General features: G+C 37.8%; 1 protein-coding gene across 1 annotated transcript in view; it reads left to right on the plus strand.

The window, feature by feature from the left end:
- LOC107640879 (agamous-like MADS-box protein AGL103) overlaps positions 1 to 3,948 on the plus strand; it is a 5,414-nt gene extending 1,466 nt beyond the window's left edge. Inside the window, exons 3-5 of the mRNA XM_016344381.1 lie at positions 459 to 518; positions 3,692 to 3,768; positions 3,855 to 3,948. Of these exons, the coding sequence (XP_016199867.1) occupies positions 459 to 518; positions 3,692 to 3,768; positions 3,855 to 3,948 (231 nt within the window). The remainder of the gene's footprint in view (positions 1 to 458; positions 519 to 3,691; positions 3,769 to 3,854) is intronic.

Below are 23,506 nucleotides of genomic sequence, written 5' to 3' on the forward strand. Positions count from 1 at the left end.
ATGGAACTTCAGAAATACACCCAAACGATTACAGAAATACACTCAAACGATTACAGAAATACACCCAAAGGATTATAGAAATACACCCAAACGGTTACATGAATTCACCCAAACGATTATAGAAATACACCAAAGAATTACAGAAATACACCCAAAGGATTACAAAAACTACACTCAAAGGATTTAAGAAATACATCCAAAATTCGTTGAAGTACACCTTATGCATAATTCAGAACTCTTTCTCTTTCTCCTCCTCATCTTCTGCTGCTTCTTCTTCTTCAAAAATGATTTCAGAGCTTGATGTCAAAAAATAATGGAAATTGAGAATAACGAAGAAAGAAAACAGAGAGAAAAGCACGTAAATGAAGAAGGAGAAAGAGAAGGCAAGAAACGAAAAAAAAGAAGAAGAAGAAGAAGAAGAAGAAGAAGAGGAGGAAGAAGAACGTGCAGCAAGAAGAAGAAGAAGGTGCAGTGAAAACGTGCAGAAACGGTTGAAGAAGGAGAAAGAGAAGGCAAAAAACGAAAGAAAAGAAGGTGCAGTGAAAACGTGCAGTAATGGTTGAAGAAGGAGAAAGAGAAGGCAAGAAACGAAAGAAAAGAAGAAGAGGAAGAGGAAAAAGAACGTGCGCAAGAAGAAGAAGAATGTGCACTTGTAAAGACATGTATAAAAAATACTTGTATTTGGAGAATTTCTCATACTTTTATAAAACTTTTGCCTTTATGACATGCTTCACCTGTATTCTTTCGACAGAAGGTAGTAAAGTAAAACCCTAAAAAATATGCAAAAATATATTAAGAGATTATAGTGGACGAAAATACAATTAAATTAGGATAGGGATACTTATGTAATTCATTGGTGAGAATTTCAGATAAGCGTATAGAGATGCTTTCGTCCCTCTGAACCTCTGCTTTCCTGCTGTCTTCATCCAATCCTTCCTACTCCTTTCCATGGCAAGCTGTATGTTGGGCATCACCGTTGTCAATGGCTACTTCCCGTCCTCTATGTGAAAATGGTCCAATGCGCTGTCACTGCATGGCTAATCATCTGTCGGTTCTCGATCATACTGGAATAGGATTTACTATCCTTTTGCGTCTGTCACTACACCCAGCACTCGCGAGTTTGAAGCTCGTCACAGCCATCCCTTCCTAGATCCTACTCGGAATACCACAGACAAGGTTTAGACTTTTTGGATCTCAAGAATGGCCATCCATGGGTTCTAACTTATACCACGAAGATTCTAATATCTCGGACTCGGTCTCCTGTATTAGATATCTAAGAGACACTCATTCTAGCTTGGTTGCATGTAGAACGGAAGTGTTTGTCAGACACGCGTTCATAAGTGAGAAGGATGATGAGCGTCACATAATCATCACATTTATCATGTTCTTGGGTGCGAATGGATATCTTAGAGAAGGAATAAGCTTGAATTGAATAGAAAAACAGTAGTACTTTGCATTAATCTTTGAGGAACAGCAGAGCTCCATACCTTAATCTCTGGTGTGTAGAAACTCTACCGTTGAAAATACATAAGTGATAAATGTTCAGGCATGGCCGAATGGGCAGCCCTCACAAAAGTCTAAGATAGCATAAAACTAATCAAAAACTCTGATCCGAAGATGTAAATACAATAGTAAAAAGTCCTATTTATACTAAACTAGTTACTAGGATTTACAGAAATAAGTAAATGATGCAGAAATCCACTTCCGGGGCCCACTTGGTGTGTGCTTGGGCTGAGCATTGAGCTTTACACGTGTAGAGGCTTCTCTTGGAGTTGAACGCCAGTTTGTAGCCTATTTCTGGCGTTGAACTCCACTTTGCAACCTGTTTCTGGCGTTTGACTCCAGAATGCAGCATGGAACTGGAGTTGAACGCCAGTTTACACGTCTATCCTTATTCAAAGTATGGACTATTATATATTGCTGGAAATACCTGGATGTCTACTTTCCAACGCAATTGAGAGCGCGCCATTTGGAGTTCTGTAGCTCCAGAAATTCCATTCCGAATGCAGAAAGGTCAGAATCCAACAGCATCAGCAGTCCTTTTTCAGCCTGAATAAGATTTTTGCTCAAGTCCTTCAATTTCAGCCAGAAATTACCTAAAATCACAGAAAAACACACAACATAGTAAAGTCCAGAAATGTGAATTTTAATTAAAAACTAATAAAAATATAATGAAAACTAATTAAATCATACTAAAAACATACTAAAAACAATGCCAAAAAGCGTATAAATTATCCGCTCATCAGCCTCCTCCTCCTCTCCTCCCAAGTTATGTGAAATACACGCGTTCCCCCCTCTCCCTCCTATTAACATAACATATTTACGTAAAGCTTCTTCTTCAATGTAAACATTCTTCGACGTTAACAATTTGCATTGTAATTTTTGGATCTGCAATCTCTGCTGCTCGTCGTTTTTCTTCTTTTTTCTTATCTGCTGCTCGTTGTTTTTCTCTGTTGCTCGTCGTTCTTCTTCCTATTCTTCTTCGTTTTCTTCTTTGATCTGTGGATTTATCTTCTTCAGATTTCAATAGGCTATCAAAACAAAGAATTATTCAACTTCAAATAAATTGAATGAGAACGATTTGGATTATTCTTCTGAAACGAATCAAGCAGACGAGGTTTGGATTATTTTTTGAATCGAATTGAATGAAATGCAATTGCTAAATTGAATTGAATTGAATAGACGCAGGTGTTCTGAATTGAATTTAATTGAATTAAATTGATAATCTCTAAATTGTAGATACATGTGTTTTAAATTTGATTTTATATAATGGATAATATTCCGTTCATTTAGCACTATACAATTGTTTCACCTTAATAACGTGTTCAGTTCATTATGCAAAAAAACTGTTCGAATTTGAATTTATATAATGGATAATGTTCCATTCATTTAGTACTATATAATTGTTTCACCTTAATAACATGTTCGGTTCATTATGTAGACAGCTATTCAAATTTGAATTTATATAATGGATAATGTTCCGTTCATTTAGTACTATATATACAATTGTTTCACCTTAATAATATGTTCGGTTCATTATGCATATCAGATGTGTTGTGGATGAACAATTTGTCTCAAAGGTTGAAATGATTTTCAAGACACTAGAAGAAGCTAGAATGTTCTACAAAAATTATTCCTAACCTGTTGGTTTTTCTACCAAAATAAGAAACACGACTCGAAAGGAAGACGAGATTAAGAATCAACTAATCGTATGCAGCAAAGAGAGAGGTGAAAATCCAAGATATCTCCAACTCTGAAGACAAATTCCTCAGCCGGCATAAACTGTCCAGCCAGGATTTACGTACACATATTAAAGGACGTTGGTCTTTTGGATAATTTTCAAAGTTGTTCTGAATCATTCACACCCTTGCTGTCCAGACCGAGTAGAGATGCTTAAACAACACAGGGAGCTAAGCATGTTTGTACGTCGCACCATCGAAACCAACGAGGATGCCAGAATAAGACCAAGAAAAACTTACCAATCATTCATAGCAGCAGCTGGCAGTCATCGGGAACTAAGTTTTATATAAAAAGACATGAAAAATTACATCACAAGGGAAGTACGGAATATTTTCAAAATAGACGATCCCAAAGAATTCAGGAAGTACCTATTAAGAATGAAAGAGAAGAACCAAAATTTCTTTTTCGAGCTCAACCTCGAATGCGATCACTCCATCAAAATGCATTCTAGGCTGACGCAAGAAGCAGGGCTGCATGCGAGTATTTTGGAGACGTGGTTTTATTTGACACCACCTACAACACAAACAGGTATTTGACTCACCGAAATTAAGTTTTTAGGTTCACTGAATCTACACATTTCCGTTCATAACTTGTGAGAGTGTCCGTTTTTGCAGGTACAATTTGGTTTTTAGTTCTTTTGTAGGCGTGAATCACCACGGTCAGTCGACACTTTTCGGATGCGCCCTGATGAAAAATGAGGACATCTAATCATTCAAACAGCTATTTGAGTGTTGGCTACGTTGCATGGGAGGGAAAGTACCAAAAGGCATTCTCACCGACCAATACGCATCGATGCAAAGGGCCATCGAGATGAGCCACGTCGTTTGGAACTCGTTCACAAAAGACGCATTCGACAGAAACTGGAATGATTTCATCACAAAGTACGATCTCAGAGGCAATAAGTGGCTCTCAGGCAACCGAAATTTTAATTTGAATTATTTTCATGCTGTTACTTTTTGGGTTAAAACATACATAGATTTTGGTTTATGCTAGCTCATGTTTAGCTATATGAAGATCGCCATATATGGATTCCTATTTTTCTGGATCACTACTTCTGGTCCAGGATGAGAAGCACACAGAAGCGAGAGCATGCACGTATTTTTCAACAAGTTCAACATACGCAACAGCTCCTTGAGTCAATTCGTGAAGCAATACGACAATTGCCTAGCAAGAAGAGGATAAAGAGAGAGAAAATTTGATGCTACAGATTTTCACACTGTGATACCGTGCGCAACAAAATCAACAATAGAGGCTCAGTTTCAGCACGTGTATACCCACGAGAAGTTTAGGGAAGTTCAAGGATAATTCGAAGGAAAGGTGAACTGCATCACAAGATCAATGCATTCCACCCTATGTTTCACAACATACGAAGTTGTAGAGCAGGTTTCTAAATCCACATTCAACAAGTTTTTCGTCACCTACGACACAGTATCACGAGAGGTCAAGTGCTAGTGCCTGCTGTTTGAGTCAAGGGGCATATTGTGCCGACATTCTCTAAGCATCTTAAGCTTCGAGCGAGTAGATAACGTGGCACCGAAATACATACTGGAACGCTGGAGCAAGAACATAAAGAGGAGGCATACACACATCAAGAGCAGCCAAGACGAGCCTCTATTGGAGCCGAAAAGTAAGAGATTCGACGATTTGGTATTTCAGTCGTACAATATTTACGAATTTGCGTCAAAGTCTGAGGAGCTTACCAGAATTATGGACCGAGCGTTTGACAATATCATGGCCGAGATGCAAGAATATCAAGCGAGAAGCAAAGGGAAAAGTTTGTTATTCCACGAATAAGCGACGTTGAGCAATGTGAACGACCTTCAAAATCCGCCACGTGTTAGAACAAGAGAGGTAACATTGATTTGCTTCCGGCTGAAAAACAGACTGGGATCAAACCTGGAAAAAAGGTCTCAAACGCTACGAAGAAAAAGAAAAAGCCAGCTCCAAGCGAGGTAACATTGATCTGATTTTGATTAGGGAAACATTCATTTGTGTATTTTGCTAATATAAGATTTATTTTCTCTTTTGTTGTTGAACCTTTTAGACGATGGATCAATGATTCAGTCAAGCTACAGCCTTTATAATGCACAGGATATAAATGATCCTGGAGAGGATTATAGGAGTTTTAGTTTTTTTAACATAAATTTTCATTCATATATGAGCAAATTTTGGTTCATTGAAGTTATAGGAAGGTTGATTTCTGACTGGTGTTAGTCTTTATTGAATAGTCACTTTTTTATTTTTCATATTAAATTACTGAAATTCTTTATTGAATAGTCACTTTTTAGTTTATTAAATAGTCACTTTATTTTGTTATGTCAAAGGGTTCAGGTATTTCTGAAATTGAATATTGATATATACATTTTTTTTCAAATTAGCTCTCTACTATAGTGATATATGCACTTTTTTGGTTCATCCAGTGTATTAATTTTGGTTCATTTGTATTTTGGGGGCTCTTAACGTTTGATAAGTACCCTGAATCCATTCATTGTGAACCTAGAAAGAAACAGCAGCCATAGAGTTCCAACAGATATATACATTAACATTATATTTTCTATTAACATTAGATTTCCAATAAAATTTACATTAATATTCACATATATACATTAAAGAAGCAGTGTTTGCCTTTTTAAATAAGTTAAATAAAATATTGTTAATTACAACCAGTCAAAAAAAGTATATCCTATTTACTATATATGTCTCTAGATATGAATTTACAAAAAGGGCTAGAGAAGGCAGCTGATGGCTGTGGGAGTCTTATGGCTTCAGAATCCCGAATCACTTGTTCTCTAATTTTGTTCATTTTGTCCAAGAGAATGTTTGGACCATATTCACGCCTGAAGGGATCAATTTCTTCCTACAATTCAATTGAAAGGAATTAGTTACATAAGAAATGAATCCCAACCGAAATAAGAAGTGAAACGAATTTCATTAATTTAGAAATTACTTACTTGTGTCTAGTTTTTATATTGATACCTCTTCCCTTTTTTTGTCTTTCAGGGATCAATTGTTTCGAGCCATTTCATGACGTATATCCCGCAATCATAGCTAAGCAAGAAATAAGTAAAATATGATTAATAGTATACAAAATAAAAACACATTAAAAATAGTAGTATAGCAGAGAAAGATTTTTACTTTGTTCGTTGTCCATTGAGCCTGATATACTCTGCTTTTAATCCCTCTCCGTCCTCCATTAAGGGTTCTGTCTCAGCATAAACCACTACAAAAAAAAGACCTATGGTCACGGTAAAAAACCGTGAACATAGCTAGTAAAAAGGGTGACCATAGATCTATGGTCACGGTTTTTCAATTTTCAAATTCTGACACTTTAGGCTACGTTTTTTTACCGTGACCATAGGTTAATCTATGGTCACACGTAAAAACCATGACCATAGCCTTATCTATGGTCACAGTTTTCATCGTGACCATAGCCTCTATGGTCACCCCTCCTTAAAACCGTGACCATAGCTTTATCTATGGTCACGGTTTTCGCCGTGACCATAGACTCTATAGTCACCCCTCCTTAAAATCGTGACCATAGCCTTATCTATGGTCACGGTTTTCGCCGTGACCATAGCTCTATGGTCACCCATCCTTAAACCGTGATCATAGCCTTATCTATGGTCACCCCTCCTTAAAACCGTGACCATAGCTTTATCTATGGTCACGGTTTTTGTCATGACCATGGCCTCTATCGTCACCCCTCCTTAAAATCTTGACCATAGACTTATCTATGGTCATGGTTTTTGCCGTGACCATAACCTCTATGGTCACCCCTCCTTAAAACCATGACCATAGCCTTATCTATGGTCACGGTTTTCGCCGTGACCATAGCCTCTATGGTCACTCCTCCTTAAAACCGTGACCATAGCCTTATCTATGGTCACGGTTTTCGCCGTGACCATAACTCTATGGTCACCTCTCCTTAAAACCGTGATCATAGCTTATCTATGGTCACTCTATTTTAAAAACCGTGACCATAGCCTACTCTATTTTATGAGATTTGTTTTTTTAAAGCATAATCGCATCCCAAATTTATGATAATCACAAAATAAATCTAAAAATGAGAAATTCAAAAAATCTAAGATAATAAAATTTATATTATAAGCTGGATATATTTTTATTCATTATATGTAATACTGGGTAATGTCTATTTACAAAAAAATACATAACACATCAAAATATTACATTTAGATAACTAAATTATATATATATTGCTATGGAAAGTATTTTCTTCATATCATCCCCACTGTGTTTAGCACATCCCTCAATTAGCCTCAAAACAAAATTTGGAATCCTCACTGTGTTCGGCATATCCAATGCTTTCTGATGAAAAGCAACCCTGCATCATAACCTCTGAATATCTTCCATGCCAGGAGGGAGAATAGACTTCAAAAATGTATATCATTCTCAAGTTAACTCTAGCAACTTAGACAACCATACAAATGCAAAACAAAAAAAGTAAGTGGCGGTACCTAGGAAGCTTTAAGCTCAACAAAAATAGAAGAACACATGATTCTTTGGCAATGAAGGTTTTCAGCAAAGGTAAAATACTTAAAAAATTGCATCCCCTCTACTGCACATATATTAACTTATTTCAACTTCTTTAGTTTGCATAAGAGTGATGCTAAAGTACGTATATGTATTTAAGTCCATGACGGGTATAGAAGTTAGCAATAAGCACAAGAGACAATATGATGCCAAACAAGATTCTACACTCTTAAGTACTACATACAGCAAACAAAGATGAAATAATCTACTGACTATATATATGGCACTAATAACCACAAGTAAAAGAAGACAAAGATGTCCTAAAGTATAATAAGCACAGAATCCACAAGACCACAACAATGGCTTTAATTAACAATTTCAGAATAATGTAATATGTAATACCTGCAAAGCCCCACCATTTGTAATAATTAATCCGATAACCTTTGATTGCTTTAGCTTTGGTAAAATTTGATCCAGGTAAAAATTTGGAGAAGCAAAACTTGTAGTCTTAAATGAAGGAATTTCATTTTTTCTTCTTTTTTCCATAAGACCTTCTGGCAAAACTTAGATTGCTTTAGGCTATGAACTGATCAACATTGTAGATATAGGAAAAGCTATTGAACTTAGGGGTGTGCAAAAAAACTGGTTTCACTGAACTGAATTGAAACTGAACTGAAACTGTTTTAAATAAACCAGTTTTTTTAAATAAAAAACTAAACTGAAACCATAGTTTGTATGAAAAACCAGTTTATTAAAAACCAGTTTTTATGGTTCAATTTAGTTTTAAACCAAATTAAAACTGGTTTTATTTAAACTCCAAAATTAATTTTCCATACTTTTTTTTTCTCTTTCTCCCTTCTCTCTCTCTCTCTCTCTCTCTCTCTCTCTCTCTCTCTCTCTCTCTCTCTCTCTCTCTCTCTCTCTCTCTCTCTCTCTCTCTCTCTCTCTCTCTCTCTCTCTCTCTCTCTCTCTCTCTCTCTCTCTCTCTCTCTCTCTCTCTCTCTCTCTCTCTCTCTCTCTCTCTCTCTCTCTCTCTCTCTCTCTCTCTCTCTCTCTCTCTCTCTCTCTCTCTCTCTCTCTCTCTCTCTCTCTCTCTCTCTCTCTCTCTCTCTCTCTCTCTCTCTCTCTCTCTCTCTCTCTCTCTCTCTCTCTCTCTCTCTCTCTCTCTCTCTCTCTCTCTCTCTCTCTCTCTCTCTCTCTCTCTCTCTCTCTCTCTCTCTCTCTCTCTCTCTCTCTCTCTCTCTCTCTCTCTCTCTCTCTCTCTCTCTCTCTCTCTCTCTCTCTCTCTCTCTCTCTCTCTCTCTCTCTCTCTCTCTCTCTCTCTCTCTCTCTCTCTCTCTCTCTCTCTCTCTCTCTCTCTCTCTCTCTCTCTCTCTCTCTCTCTCTCTCTCTCTCTCTCTCTCTCTCTCTCTCTCTCTCTCTCTCTCTCTCTCTCTCTCTCTCTCTCTCTCTCTCTCTCTCTCTCTCTCTCTCTCTCTCTCTCTCTCTCTCTCTCTCTCTCTCTCTCTCTCTCTCTCTCTCTCTCTCTCTCTCTCTCTCTCTCTCTCTCTCTCTCTCTCTCTCTCTCTCTCTCTCTCTCTCTCTCTCTCTCTCTCTCTCTCTCTCTCTCTCTCTCTCTCTCTCTCTCTCTCTCTCTCTCTCTCTCTCTCTCTCTCTCTCTCTCTCTCTCTCTTTCTCTTTTTTCTCTTTCCCCTTTTGTTTCTCTCCTCTCCGTCCTCTCTCCCCCACCCCTTTCTCTTCCTCTTTCTCTCTCTCTCTCTCATTTTTTCTCTTTTTTCTTTCTCTCTCCTATTCCTCTCTCTCTCCTTTCCTTTTTCTCTCTCCTTTTCTCTCGCTCTCCTTCCCTTCTTTCTCTCTTATTTTCTCTCTCTTTCTTCTCCTTTCTCTCTCTCTTTATTCTCTTTCTCTCTTTTCTTTCTCTCTTTTCTCTTTCTCTCTCAGTATTTTCTCACTCTATATCCCTCTTCTCTTTCTCCTCCTCTTTTCTCCAAAATAAGAGAGAGAAAGAGAGAGAGATAGAAAAGAAAAAAAGAGAGGAGGAAGAAAGATAGGAAAAGAGGAGTGAGAGAAGGAGGAGGAGGAGAGAGAGAAAGAGAGGGAGAGAAATTGAGAGACAGAGAGGAGAGAGGGAGAAATAGAAAGAGAGAGAAAGGGGAGAGAGAGGGAGAGAAAGATAGAGAGAGGGATAGGGGAGAGAGAGAGAGAGAGAGAGAGAGAGAGAGAGAGAGAGAGAGAAGGGAGGGAGGGGGGGAAAAGGGAGAGAGAAAGAAAGGGGAGGGGAAGAAAGAGGGGCAGGGGCAGGGAGAGAGAGAGAGAAAGGAGGGGGGAGAGATGGAGATAAAGAGAGAGGGAGAGAGAGAAAAAGAAAAGGCAGAGAGAGAGAGGAAGACAAAGAGAGGGAGGGGGAGAAAGAAGGGGAGCGAGAGAGAAGAGAGAGAGAGAGAGAGAGAGAGAGAGAGAGAGAGAGAAGGGAGAGAGGACGGGGAGAGAGAGGGAGAGAGGACGGAGAGAGAGAAGGAGAGAGAGAGAAGGGGAGAGGAAAGGGGGAGAGAGAGGGGAGAGGGGAGAGAGAGAGAGAGTGGGGAGAGAGAGGGGAGTGTGAAAACTAGTTTTAGCCTATAAACCAGTTTAAACATGTTTTTTTAATTAAAACCAGTTTTATTTTTATGAACTAGTTTAAACTGGTGCACTGTATTATAAACTGGTTTAGAACTAGTTTCATATGTGACAAAGCAGTTTGGTTCAGTTTCTAAACCATTTAAAATGGTTTAGTGCAGTTTCAGTTCAATTCATAGAAAAACTGAACCATGCACACCCCTAATTGAACTTAGAGCTGAAAAAAATAGTAAGAAAACATAAATTGTGTATATGAATATATTATTAAGAAAATATTAATATATAAATCCCAACGGCATGGTAATGAATGCAGATACTTAGCCACATATACCTAATTCCTTTTGAGCGAGTACTTTCTTGAATTTCAGGAATTATGAGAGTTGCATTTAAAAACCTAGCAACAGCAACCAGATCACAAATCTACAAAACCAAGAAAAATGTCCATGGTAGAAATGATCAATTAATCTACTCTTCATTAACAACAAGATCAATATTAACTATACACAATTAATTAATTAATCAATTTTCTGTAGCATATGAACATTATAGATCACAGAACAAATTAAAGCAAGTAAATTTAGAGAAGAGTGATGAGAATGAAGAGAAGAAGAGCAGCATAAAATTTTCCTTAAGGATTTTCATGAGAGGAAGATTTAACTTGGATTTTTTGGAATATTCAACAGAAAAATCAGTTAATAACACTAAGATTATATTCATAGAACTGCATAAATTGTAGAAGTATTGTATATGAACATGATTTATGATAAAGTATAATGGTGTTGTTTAACAAAGAGGCAAATATCATTGACAAATATCACCTAAATTAAGAACAAATCAAAACCAAATACAAGTAACAATTTGAAGTTTCAATAATCCTAAATTACTAATCAGAACAAGTAAAAAAAAAGTAACCTGGCGATGACAACGAGCGAAGAGCGGCAGAGCAGGGCTTTGAGGGCTTTGAAGGCTTTAAGGCTATCAAATTTAAAATTATCAGATTACACCTTAATAAAACCCTAATCTCAATTTGCTTTTTAGCTTAGGAATTTGGTACATTGTTGGGTGAAGGGGTTAGAGGAATAGGGAACAAACATACCTGAGCATGCAGCCAGCGACGGAATAGAGCAGCAGCTCCGACGGTGGTACGGACAGCCACGGCTCCCTCCGGTCACTACACAAACAGCGGCTGCGGCGAGGGAGCAACGGCGACTGGAGGCACGAACGGCGACAACTCCTCCCCTTGGGCCACTGGCCTACGTTCTCTTCTCTCTCTCTTCTTCAATGGCGATGCGACGGTGACACTGGATGACGACGGCGGCGATCTTGACGGCAGAGCGATGTGCGACGATCCCTCCAGCGGCAGCGTGGATTGCGGTGGCCCCCTCTCTCTCTCTCGCGTTTGGCTAGACGATGTTCCTCTCTCTCAACGTCTCCTCCCTCTCCTTCTCGGTTCTGACAACGACGACGGCGACGACGATATCCAGCCCCGCCGGCGCCGTCACCTCCCTCTTTTCTTCTCCCTACTCCCTCTCTTTCTCTTTTCTTCCTTTCTTCCTTCCATTCTTTCTTTCTTTCTTTCAAACTGTGGGTGGGGGTAAAGGGTAAGGGTGAGTGGATAAGTTTGCGAGGGTTAGTGTGTGATTTAAATTTTAGGGTTAAGAGTTGATAATTTTAATTAAACTAGGATATAGAATAATTTAAGATTTAATTTAATTTTTAAAAATTATTTTAAAAATATTATTGAATTAAAATTTTAATGTTTTAAAGTAAATCACATAAAATTTTTAATAAATTTTAAATATATAAAATATTTAAAATTATAAAAAATATATAAAAATCGTGACCATAGACCCTTTTAGTTCACCCTAAAAACCGTGACCATAGACCTCTTTAGGCCACCCCCAAAATCGTGACCATAGACCCCTTTTAAGTCACCCGCAAAACCGTGACCATAAACCCTTTTAGGTCACCCCCAAAACCGTGACCATAGACCCTTTTAGGTCACCCTTTCGAAAACCGTGATCATAGACCCCTTTAGGTCACCCCCCAAAACCGTGACCATAGATCTTTTTAGGTCACCCCCAAAAACCGTGACCATAGACCCTTTTAGGTCACCTTTTTTTGAAAAATCATGACCATAGATATTTTTTGGTCATTGTAAAAAACCGTGACCATAGACCCCTTTTTGGTCACCCCTAAAACCGTGACCATAGACCCTTTTAGGTCACCCCAAAAAATTGTGATCATAGAGCCTTTTTGGTCACTCTTTTTTGAAAAACCATGACCATAAACCCCTTTAGGTCACCCCCCAAAACCATGACCATAGACCCCTTTAGGCTACCCTTTTTTAAAAAATCGTGACCATAGGTACTCTAGGGTCACCTTTTTTTAAAAAAGCGTGGCCATAGACCCAAAATGTTGTAGTGAACCCTCATCTGGGAGACTATTAATCCCTGAAAAGCATAGAAAAATTAAGGATAAAGTGAATGTAAATCACCAACTACAATGAACCGAACTCTGTTCATGGTCTGAATAAAACGTGATAAACATTCAATCAGCAAGAAAAATATTTTGTGCATGCAAAAGAACCCAAGTGAACACTTAAGGATGAAGTGAATGTGAATCAACAACTACAATGAACCGAATTCTGTTCATGTTTGAATAAAACGTGATAAACATTCAATCAACAAGGGAAACATTTCTGCATGTAAAAGAACTCAATTGAACACTTAAGTATGAACTGAATATAAATCACCAACTCTAATGAACCGAATTCTACTTATGTTTGAATTACAAAAAAACATGTATGATTTAAATAACTTACAACAAATTTTTTCAGTTTAATTCTCAAGTCAGATATTTGATCTTTCTTCTTGTTGACAGGGTCAAGCACATAGAAAGCCTTCTTCTGGACATCGGCAATCCACAACCACCAGTGTCTTCCGTTGCAAATCAGCACAAACAGCTGAAGTTTGGAAAAATGATAGAATATTTCATTCCAAATAGCAAACAACAGAATTATCAAAGAAGTTTTAGAAATCACAACTTACAAATGGATGCGATGCCATTTTTTTTGTCAAGAAAACGGTGGTAGTGTGCATATTAATTGACATCCATCCGGTAGGCCTTGTTGGTATGTGGATCAATGTAATTCTCGCCATGGGTACCCAACATAAACATTTGCAAAATGAACCTTAGTTAAATCACAAATGAACCAAATTATTTATCAAAACCAGTAAATTACTCAGGGAATAAAAAATTTGGCTTACCACAATTTCCGTCGGTACACAGTATATTTCTTCCTGAAACTGGTGACATTTTCTGTCATTGAGAATCATACATTGTGCATTGACCACCTACAGGAAGAAAATTTATGAGATATACAATATAAGAGTCTTTAGAAAAATCATTAATGTTAAGACAATAGGCAAAGAATTTAATGTGTTATCTACATCTTCTCCGGGCCTTAGAGACAAGAAATGATGTCTAAGCCCCTCCAAATATGCTTCATGGTTAAAGATGAATATGGTGTCACATTCGTTGGTGCTATCTTTCGTTTCCTTTCCATGTGTCATCAAATGATAACACTTTTCCTTCAACTCCTTCGTGATTTCTTTCTCTTTCTCCAGATTTTTGTACCCTTCAGCAGCTGTGAAACTCGGCTCAGAACTGGTTTTCCCAGCAAATTTCAATGCCGTCGCAACCCTAGCATCTATCATCGCCTTTGCCAGGATTTCAAGCTGTGTCACTGTTAGCTAAAAGGTCGGGGGAGTTGGTTGAGATGTTGGAGGACTTATACCAAGATCGAAGGAAGGTGCATTATCTTCCCATAAAGACAGACGAGCAACATTGCAAGACGATAGAGAAAAGTTTTAAGTAATAATGAAAAAGCAATATCATATAACACGAAAGCTAATAAAAAATTATATTAATTAAAACTTACACATTCAATGGAGGTTCTGGCTCTGTCTTCCTCAGGGAAGATCCCTCGTCGGCCTGCTTTTCGGGTTCTGGAGGGCAGCTATAACAAACAAAAGAGAGTAATTGATTTCGAGATTCAAAGGGACCACAAGTAAACCATGTAATCAACTGAAATTATCCATATTTGAACAAGCAGAAAACTTATAAATCAGGATGTGCTTCTTCTTCCAATTTCCCTGCCACCGGAGCTTCTTGGAATGGTTGTTGTTGTTTTTTGGAAGGGCTGCTGCATTAAATAGAAAAGAGTTCAATAATGACCCAGAATTATTATCCTATACCATTAATACTAATAAAACGAATTCTAATTACAACTTAAAGGAACAATGAAAAAGCAATATCATATAACATGAAAGCTAACAAAAAATGATATTAATTAAAAGTTACACATTCAACGGAGGTTCTGGCTCTGACTTCGTCGGAGAAGATTCCTCGCCAGCCTGCTTTTCGAGTTTCGAAGGGTAGCTGTAACAAACACAAAAGAGTCCAATATAAGAACACAAGGAATTGATTTCTGGATTCAAATGATCCACAAGTAAAGCATGTAATGAACCAAAATTATCCAGTTTTAAACAAGTAATAAAACTTACACATCGACAGGTACTTCTTGTTCTGATTGCCTTGCTGGTGCTTCTTCGCATGGTTGCTATTGCAGTAAACAGAAAAGAGTTCAATAATGACCCCAAATTATTATCCTATAACATTAAAACTAATAAAAAGAAATTTATGTTCTACTTACTCATTAACAGAAGCTTCTTGTGTTTGACTTTCGAAAGGGACATAGGTAAATGGATCTTTTATTAGCTCTTCCTTAAGAGAACTCATAAGAGACACCGCAATAGAAAATCTAAGGAATGTAACAAGGAAGAAGTTAATGTTGAATGATTAGAATAGGTACCGAGAAACTGAAATCAGCACATTGAAAAACTCACATATCCAAAGCTTGAGAACGAGTTTCTTCTCGAACCTCAATGATTTGTAGTTGAGGATCAGGTGTAGTGCGACTGACATTCAAACACAAATTCCGTGTTATTAATTAAACAAAAATTATTACCTAAATCTAAAAGACCAATATAAATATTTCAACTTACATAGGTGGAGTTTGTAAACTCTATTTTTGATGGATTTTCTTTCTTCTAAAAACTTTTACCGAGATTTCCAGGGTATTTTTCCTAATAAAAAAGATACCAAATTAAAATCAGCAACCAAGATTAAAAGAAGAGGTCTAGAAACACATCAAATTCATTTTTGGAATCCAATGTACCAAATTTAAACCAAGAAATGAATGAATTTACCTGGTATTAGCTGGGGCATTTACTGACGATGTGGAGCTCATCTGAGTCTGTAACAGAGGTTTGTTGCCCAAAGTTACAGTCGGCAGTCCAAGCAAAATAATAAATATTACTTAGTAAATCCAGAGTAATTGGAAGAGGTTTTAGGAAAAGTTAGCAAACAAAGAAAAAGAAAGAAACTGAATCTTACGTCTCGGATAAATCATTTCGTACCTCTGTCAAGTCAAAGCCATCCGGAGCAACGTTTGTTTTTTTAGCACCATCATTTCTTCTCTTTGCTCTCCTTTTTTTTGAACAGCTACAATGCCTTTCTTCTTCTTTCGGCAGCGCTGACCCTTGCTCGTTCACTTCTGAAAGTTCATAAAATAAGTATCAATAAACCTAAAATAAAAGTATCAATTAACCCAAAATATGATTTTAGAAACTTACTTCCTTTCAGATTTAGTTTTGCTTTCTGAATCAGTCAGAACAAGCTTACTTGATTTGGTTTTTTTTTTTGCATCCCTCTCCGGTTGTTTTCTTTTTATTGTCAAGTTTTTTCGATTTCTTTTTCTCTGCAACACATACAAACACATCAAATTTATACTAGAGAACAATATCACAACTGTAATTTACTTAACAAGCACACACAAATAATTTTTAGCAAAGAAAAATAAAACAAAACCAGATGAACATTATACAATCATAGAAATGAACCAAAAATTATCAATTTCCAAACTTACTGGTTTTCAGACTCGCTTGTGCTCTCCGAATCTGTCGGAACAGGCTTCCTTTTTTGCTTTCTTTTTTAACCACCTTCTGTGGTTGTTTTCTTTTTTTTGTCCCTGTTTTTTCAATTTCTTCTTCTTCTCTGCGATACATAAGAACAAGCGCATAAGAACAATTTTCACCAAACACAAGCAAAACTAAACCAAATGAACATCAAACTTACTGGTTTTCGGATTCACTTGTGCTTTCTGAATCCGTGGGATTGCTTTTAGATTCACTTGTTATTTTAGAATCCATCGAAACAATCTTTTGTTTTTTCACCAGCCTCTGTTGTCTTATTCTTTTGGTCGGCGGTATTTTCTCGGATTCAGATTCGGATTCGAAAAAACTATCTTCTTCCAAAGAAGAATCTAGAACAACAATTTGGTTTTCTTCTTTCTTCTACTTTCCCTTCTCTTTCCCCTTCAAAAAAGCTGGTTTCTTCTCCACCTTCTTTCTTTTTTTCTTTTCCTCATTTAATTGTGCTCTATACAGAAGTCCCTAAAACACAAGCTTATTTAGTTAGCAGAGTATTTTAGAAGCATCTAAACCGAAATTTCAAGAAATTTTTTTGTTTAATTTACCATTGTATCGGTTGCTTCCTTAGAAATCCAGTCGAGCATCCTCTTCCGTCGCCAGTGGGCCACCCCCGGTGGCCCGAGATCCTCAGGTGCATCCAAGCGAGGGAACTTGGATTCATGGAAATATACACACAACCAACAGAATGTTTCTTTCCCTTTCTCCTATTTTCAATCCCCTTCATCAAGAAGCTCAGGACATGAGTGGCCTAATCCCATTGTCAGATGTTATCCACACAAAGGGCAGGTGGCTTATGGATCGGGGAGACAATGCTTACTGTCGTCGACAGCAAGAAGCACTTCTGATGGAATACAACAAAAGTTCTCCAAAATTTCTACCAGTTTTCCTTCCCTTCAACACTCATATCGAGGACAGATTTTTATCAAAAATGTCAATGTAGCACATTTGAAGCCGTCAATTATCTGCTTGTCTGCCTTATTCAGTCTACCGTACTCAATTTTTTTAAGAAAATGATTCCCTACAATATTTTAACCAGTCAAATAGGCTCAGTTTTATTTTCTATACACAAATGAACCGAAAATATAGCAAGCAATGAACCGAAATAAACACAAGTTGGAAAGTGTATTACTACCGTGATTTATGCCCAGCGCAGCTGCTACCTTATCAGGTGTTATGGATATTTCCCATAGAGAGTGTACAGGTATCCATAATAGTCATCATAGCAAGCAATCAATTCTCTCAAGAGGCTGTGAGAGACGTTCATTTCCGGGACATGTGCCAGCATACCGAATCCCATTTCTTCAACAATATCTTTCTTTTCATGACTCATTGCCTTGAACACCCTCGCTATTGCCTTTGTCTGGCATCTGAGATCGTGAGTCTTCTACAAGGTTTCAAAACAGTATGTCATGATATATTTATAATACAAAATAGAGTTTATTTGAATGAAAGGGGATAAATATATTTAATGTGTACATATGCTTACATTATAGCGCGGCTTCTGCTTTCTTATCACCATCATCTTTTTCATTTTTGTTGTAAGCACAAAAAAATTTGGTCAATACTTCACTCAATACACCGACAAGCACAAGCATGCATATTTTAATCAAGTAAATCAAAATGGCCAAATCCACTGAACTGAACACATAATGTTTTGAATAAAACATGATAAACATTCAATCAGCAAGAAAAATATTTCTGCATGCAAAAGAACTCAACTGAACACACTAATAATCAAGTGAATCAAAATTATCAACTCCATTAAACTGAACACCATTGATGTTCTGAATAAAATGTGATAAACATTAAATTATCAAGAAAAATATTTCTGCATGCAAAAGATTTTAACCGAACACACTATCAATCAAGTGAATCAAAATTACCAACTCCACTTAACTGAACACCATTCATATTCTGAATAAAACGTGATAAACATTCAATCATCAAGAAAAGCATTTCTGCATGTAAAAGAATTCAACTGAACACACTAACAATCAAGTGAATCAAAATTACCAACTCCACTGAACTGAACACCATTCATGTTTTGAATAAAACGTGAAAAACATTCAATTATCAAGAAAAATATTTTTGCATGTAAAGGAATTCAACTGAACACACTAACAATCAAATGAATCAAAATAACCAACTCCACTGAACTGAACACCATTCATATTCTGAATAAAATGTGACAAACATTCAATCATCAAGAAAAATATTTTTGCATGCAAAAGGACTCAACTGAACACTTAACAACCAAATGAATGAAAATGACCAACTCCATTCATATCCTTCTAACCCTTTCTCTCTTTTAGCTTTTATTTCCTGAATAATTGGTTATATTGTTTAGTTTAGTTTAGTTGCATTTTAGTGTTGGTTAGGTATTCTTAGCAGAATAATGTGTTTTTGGAGTTTTAAAGTGTTTTGGAACTTGAAAACTTGTTTTGGAAGTCATGTTTAGTGCTTTGGAGGCATTAAAATTTTTGCAGAAACAGAGCTCTGTGCGTCCGCACAAACTTGTGCGCGCGCAGACTCCCCTTATTTTTCGTCATATGTGCATACGCATGGTGATAAACCCCAATTTTGTGGTTTATATTGTGTAGAATTGGGGAGTTTTTGTCAATATTTTTCACACTTATCCACAGGAATTACATGGTTTTGTGTTCCCTTCCTAATATTGCTCTATGATGGAAAACATGCTTCTTTTGCCTTAAAATTGCTATATTTTGATCCTCTTTTATTACCATTCGATGCCGTGACGTGTTTGTTGAGTGATTTCAGAATTTATAGGGCAAAAATGGCTTAGAAGAGAGAAAGAAAGCATGCACAAGAGGAAGGAACATGAAGATTTGGATTTTGGAAACTTCAGCATAGGCGCGCACGCGCACCTCGCCCGCACGCGTGGATGAGGACAGCCGAAAGCAGCACGCAAAGATGGACGCATCCGCGCAGATTAGGGAAATCCACACCGGCACGCACGTGTACAAGGCGCGCACGCGTGGATCACAAGATCAATCGGCGCGCACGCACGCATGGCGCGCACGCGCGACAAGCTGCACGTGACCTCATTAAAGGAAATCGTGCCTGGCGATTTCTGAGGCTCAAGAGGCCCAAATTCAAGCTGGTTTTGCATGGAAAAGACCCAAGGATGCTAGGGGGAAAGGGGGGATCAATCATTTTACACTTAGACACAATTTTTAGCTAGTTTTTTTATTTTTGTTCTTCTAGAGAGAGAAACCCTTGTTCCTCTCTAGATCTAGTTTGAATTGATCTTCCATTGTTGAATTCTGAATTGGATCTTGTTAATTACTAGTTTTGATTGCTTAATTTGAATTTCTTAGCATAATTTTGTTTAGATCTTGTGTTAGTTTATGATTTCTATTCATTTGTCACTTTATACCCATTTCATGAATCTTGTGAATCTTGAATTGCTAATGTTACATTGATGATTTTCATGGTTAGTTATGTTGTTTGAGTGATTGTATGGTGATAATTGTTAGTGGGTACTTGCTAATTTCAATTTAATTGCAATTTGAATATGTCTTTTAGTAATGCTTACCATGTGTTTGATGAAATGTTTCCTTTGATTATGAAGTAGTTCTCTTTACTCTTGGCCTAGGATAAGGGAATTGGGTAAACTTGAGTCATTGGGTCTAATGAATTTGATGATTTGGGAACTCTTAGTGGTCAATTTGATAGCCATTGACACTAGCCTACTACTAAGTTAATTAGTAGTTAGGTTGGACCTTATGGGTTGATGTTGACTAAACTATTTAACATACTTCAAGTATAGAAGTAGACTTAATGAGTTTGATTCCTCATACTTGTCAAGATATGGTTATTAGACAAGGATAGTGACCCAAATTCCCATGCTTAGCCAAGAGTTACTTTTATTATTCATATTTGAAAACCCAAAATTCCTAATTGCTTTGCCTTAGCTATAGTATTTGTTTAGTTTTAGAGTAGAATTATATTGGAAGTTATCTTATTAGTTTGGAATTGCTCACTTCTTGCTTTAGTTATTTGAATTAGTTTCTTACATTTCAAGATTACTTGCTTATTAAGATTCCTAGTTTACTTTCTTGCTCATGACTTGCAACCCCGGAATTCTAACCAATGTTGATGCACATGTTTGCCCATTCCTTGTGAGACGACCCGAGGTTTGAATACTTCGGTTATTTTATTGGGGTTGAACCTGTGACAACCAATTCCTTCTAAATTTGATACTCGCAAATTATTTGTCGGTTGAGGACTATACTTACAACGCGGAAAATCTTGTGAAATTCCTTATCGACGGTATCCGTGACCATCAAATTTTTGGCACCATTGTCGGGGAATGGTTGCAACATATGCCATGATATTGGTTATGTGAATATGTGAATATTGTAGATAGTTTACCTTCTTTCAATACTTAGCTATAGTTTAGATTTCTTTTGTATGTGTGCTATGACTCCCATGTTTGATGACTCGGTCTCAACCGAATTCTAGCTTAGCCGAGTTTGACCCTGAGATTGAAAAAACCTTGTTACACACTCGGCAAGCTAGACGGCGGTTGGATTATACGGCTAGTACTTCGGTCTCTCTTGAGGAACATACCGAATCACTAGACGGTACCGAGAGTGACTTGGAGTCCGCTACTTCCTATTCTTCTATTGGCACTACTAATACATCTTTGCATCCTACAGGTGAGCCACGACGGATCACTTTGCATGAGCAAGGAGCTCCGGATATCATACTTCAACCTTTGCAAGAAAGGTATCCCAACCTTGATCCAAACTTTGAGTTGAAGAGTAGCTTAACAAATCTACTTCCTAAATATCATGGGTTGCTGGGTCAAGACCCCATCCGACATCTAAGAGACTTTCAAGTTGCTTGTTCTACAGCTCGAAGGCATGGAGCCGATGAGTTGGCTATTATGGTTTTTGCCTTCCCTTTCTCTCTTGAAGGGCAAGCAAAGATGTGGTTTTATTCACAACCGAATGAGATTGTGACTAATTGGGATTTCTTGAGAAGAGAGTTTCTAGATAAATTCTTCCTACCAGAGAAGACCGACTACATCCGGAAGGAGATTTCGGATATAATGCAAAAGGACCAAGAGAGTTTGTATGAGTATTAGACTCGGTTCAAGAGGCTATTGGAATCTTGTCCACACCATGGATTGAACACTCACTTGCTCATTAGTTACTTCACCGGAGGTCTTTGTGCGGAAGATAGAAGATTGCTCACCGCTTCTAGTGGCGGTTCCCTTTCAAAAAACAAGACGGATAGAGAAGCTTGGAAATTGATAAATGATGTTGCCGAGGCTACACAACATGTAAGGGTGAGAAGTAATCCTCTCAAGGGTGTGGTAGAACCATCCCCTTCCGAAGCAAGGTTGACTAAAGCACTTGGGGACATGACCACCATCCTCACGCAAATACAAAAAGATCAAAAGGAATACTACTCCATCCAAGCCATCCAAGCCCTACCTCAAGTTGCTCAACTTGAAGGCCCTCCTAGAATTTGTGGTTTGTGCTCTAGCACCACACATTACACCAATCAATGCCATCAAATTCAAGAGGAGCATGCCCTTGTCGTGGCCAATGTGAATTATAACAACCGTCCACCTTATTCTTTTCAAGGCCAAAACAACTACTCTCATGGTAGTAATCAAAATCAAGGGTGGAGGGATAATGCACAAGGGAGCAATCAAAACCAAAGATAGAATAACTCTTCTTCTCATTACAACAACAACCAATCTTCATCTCAATACCACCACAACAACAACAACCACCAAGCTAACCAAAATCACCACAACCAAAACTAAAACAACTACACCAAATACCAAGCACCACACCATAGACAACAATCCAACCAATCCTCTTCATCTTCCACCAATCAATTTGATGAGCTTAGAGCCACTATGAAGAAACGGGACGAGAGCTACAAGGCTCAATTCGATACCATGGGCGCTCAATTGGCCAATCTTACCGACATGATTTCGAAGATGTCCACGTCCTCCTCCAACAACACCAACGAACCCTCAAGCTCTTCTAGCCTTCCTTCCCAACTCCAACCAAATTCCAAGGGCGGTCTCAACGCCATCACTCTACGGTCGGGGACTACATTAGAGGAGATACCTCCTAGGGTCATGGAGGACATCCATAAAGAAGAAGTGGTCGTTGAAGCTCTACATGAAGAGGAGGAGGTAGACAAAAGGCATGATGAAGAAGGAGTAAGCCTTAAGGAACCCAAGAGGAAAGCTATAGTGGATGAGTCCATTCCTATCCCATTCCCTTCATTGGTGAAGAAAGCAAAGAAGACCCCGGAATTTGATTTGAACATGCTTCAAGTGTTCAAGAAAATTGAGGTAACCATACCACTTCTTGATGCTATCCAACAAATTCCGAAGTATGCAAAATTTTTGAAAGACCTGTGTACACACAAGGATAGGATAGGAGAGTTGGAGACATTATCCTTGGAAAGTTCGATTTCTTCCTTGATGGAGCCTATTCCAAAGAAATGTGGTGACCCTGGACCTTGTTTGGTGTCTTGTTGTATTGGCAGGCACACTTTTCATGACTATATGTGTGACCTAGGAGCTTGCGTAAGCATCATGCTACTTTCTATCTTTGTGCGGTTGAATTTAGCTCTATTAAAGAAGTCGGCGGTGAAGTTTGTCTTAGCCGATAAAAGTGTGATCACGGTGATGGGAATAGCAGAAGATGTACTTGTGGCAGTCAAGGACTTGGTCTTTCCGGTTGACTTTTACATCCTTGAAATGCCTCCAACAGAAAATAGAAGTTCATCCTCCGTTCTACTTGGTAGACCCTTCCTTAAGACCTCTAAATTCAAGTAAGATGCCTTCACCAGCACATATTCCTTTGAGGTTAGAGACAAGACTATCAAGTTCAATTTGGAAGAAGCCATAAAGCATCCTCCCGAAGAGCATTCCATTCTCCGATGTGATGTAATCGATGAAGTGGTAGTAGAAGTGCGAAAAGAAGACTACAACAAGTTATGCTACCCTATTGTTGAAGAGACGGATGACCAAGAGGATGAACAAGAGAAAATTGTTGAAAGTGAACTCTGTGAGCTTGATGAAAAGGAACCTCAACTTGAGGGAA

Source organism: Arachis ipaensis, chromosome B05 (assembly GCF_000816755.2).
Source record: "Arachis ipaensis cultivar K30076 chromosome B05, Araip1.1, whole genome shotgun sequence".
NCBI classification, from domain to species: domain Eukaryota; kingdom Viridiplantae; phylum Streptophyta; class Magnoliopsida; order Fabales; family Fabaceae; genus Arachis; species Arachis ipaensis.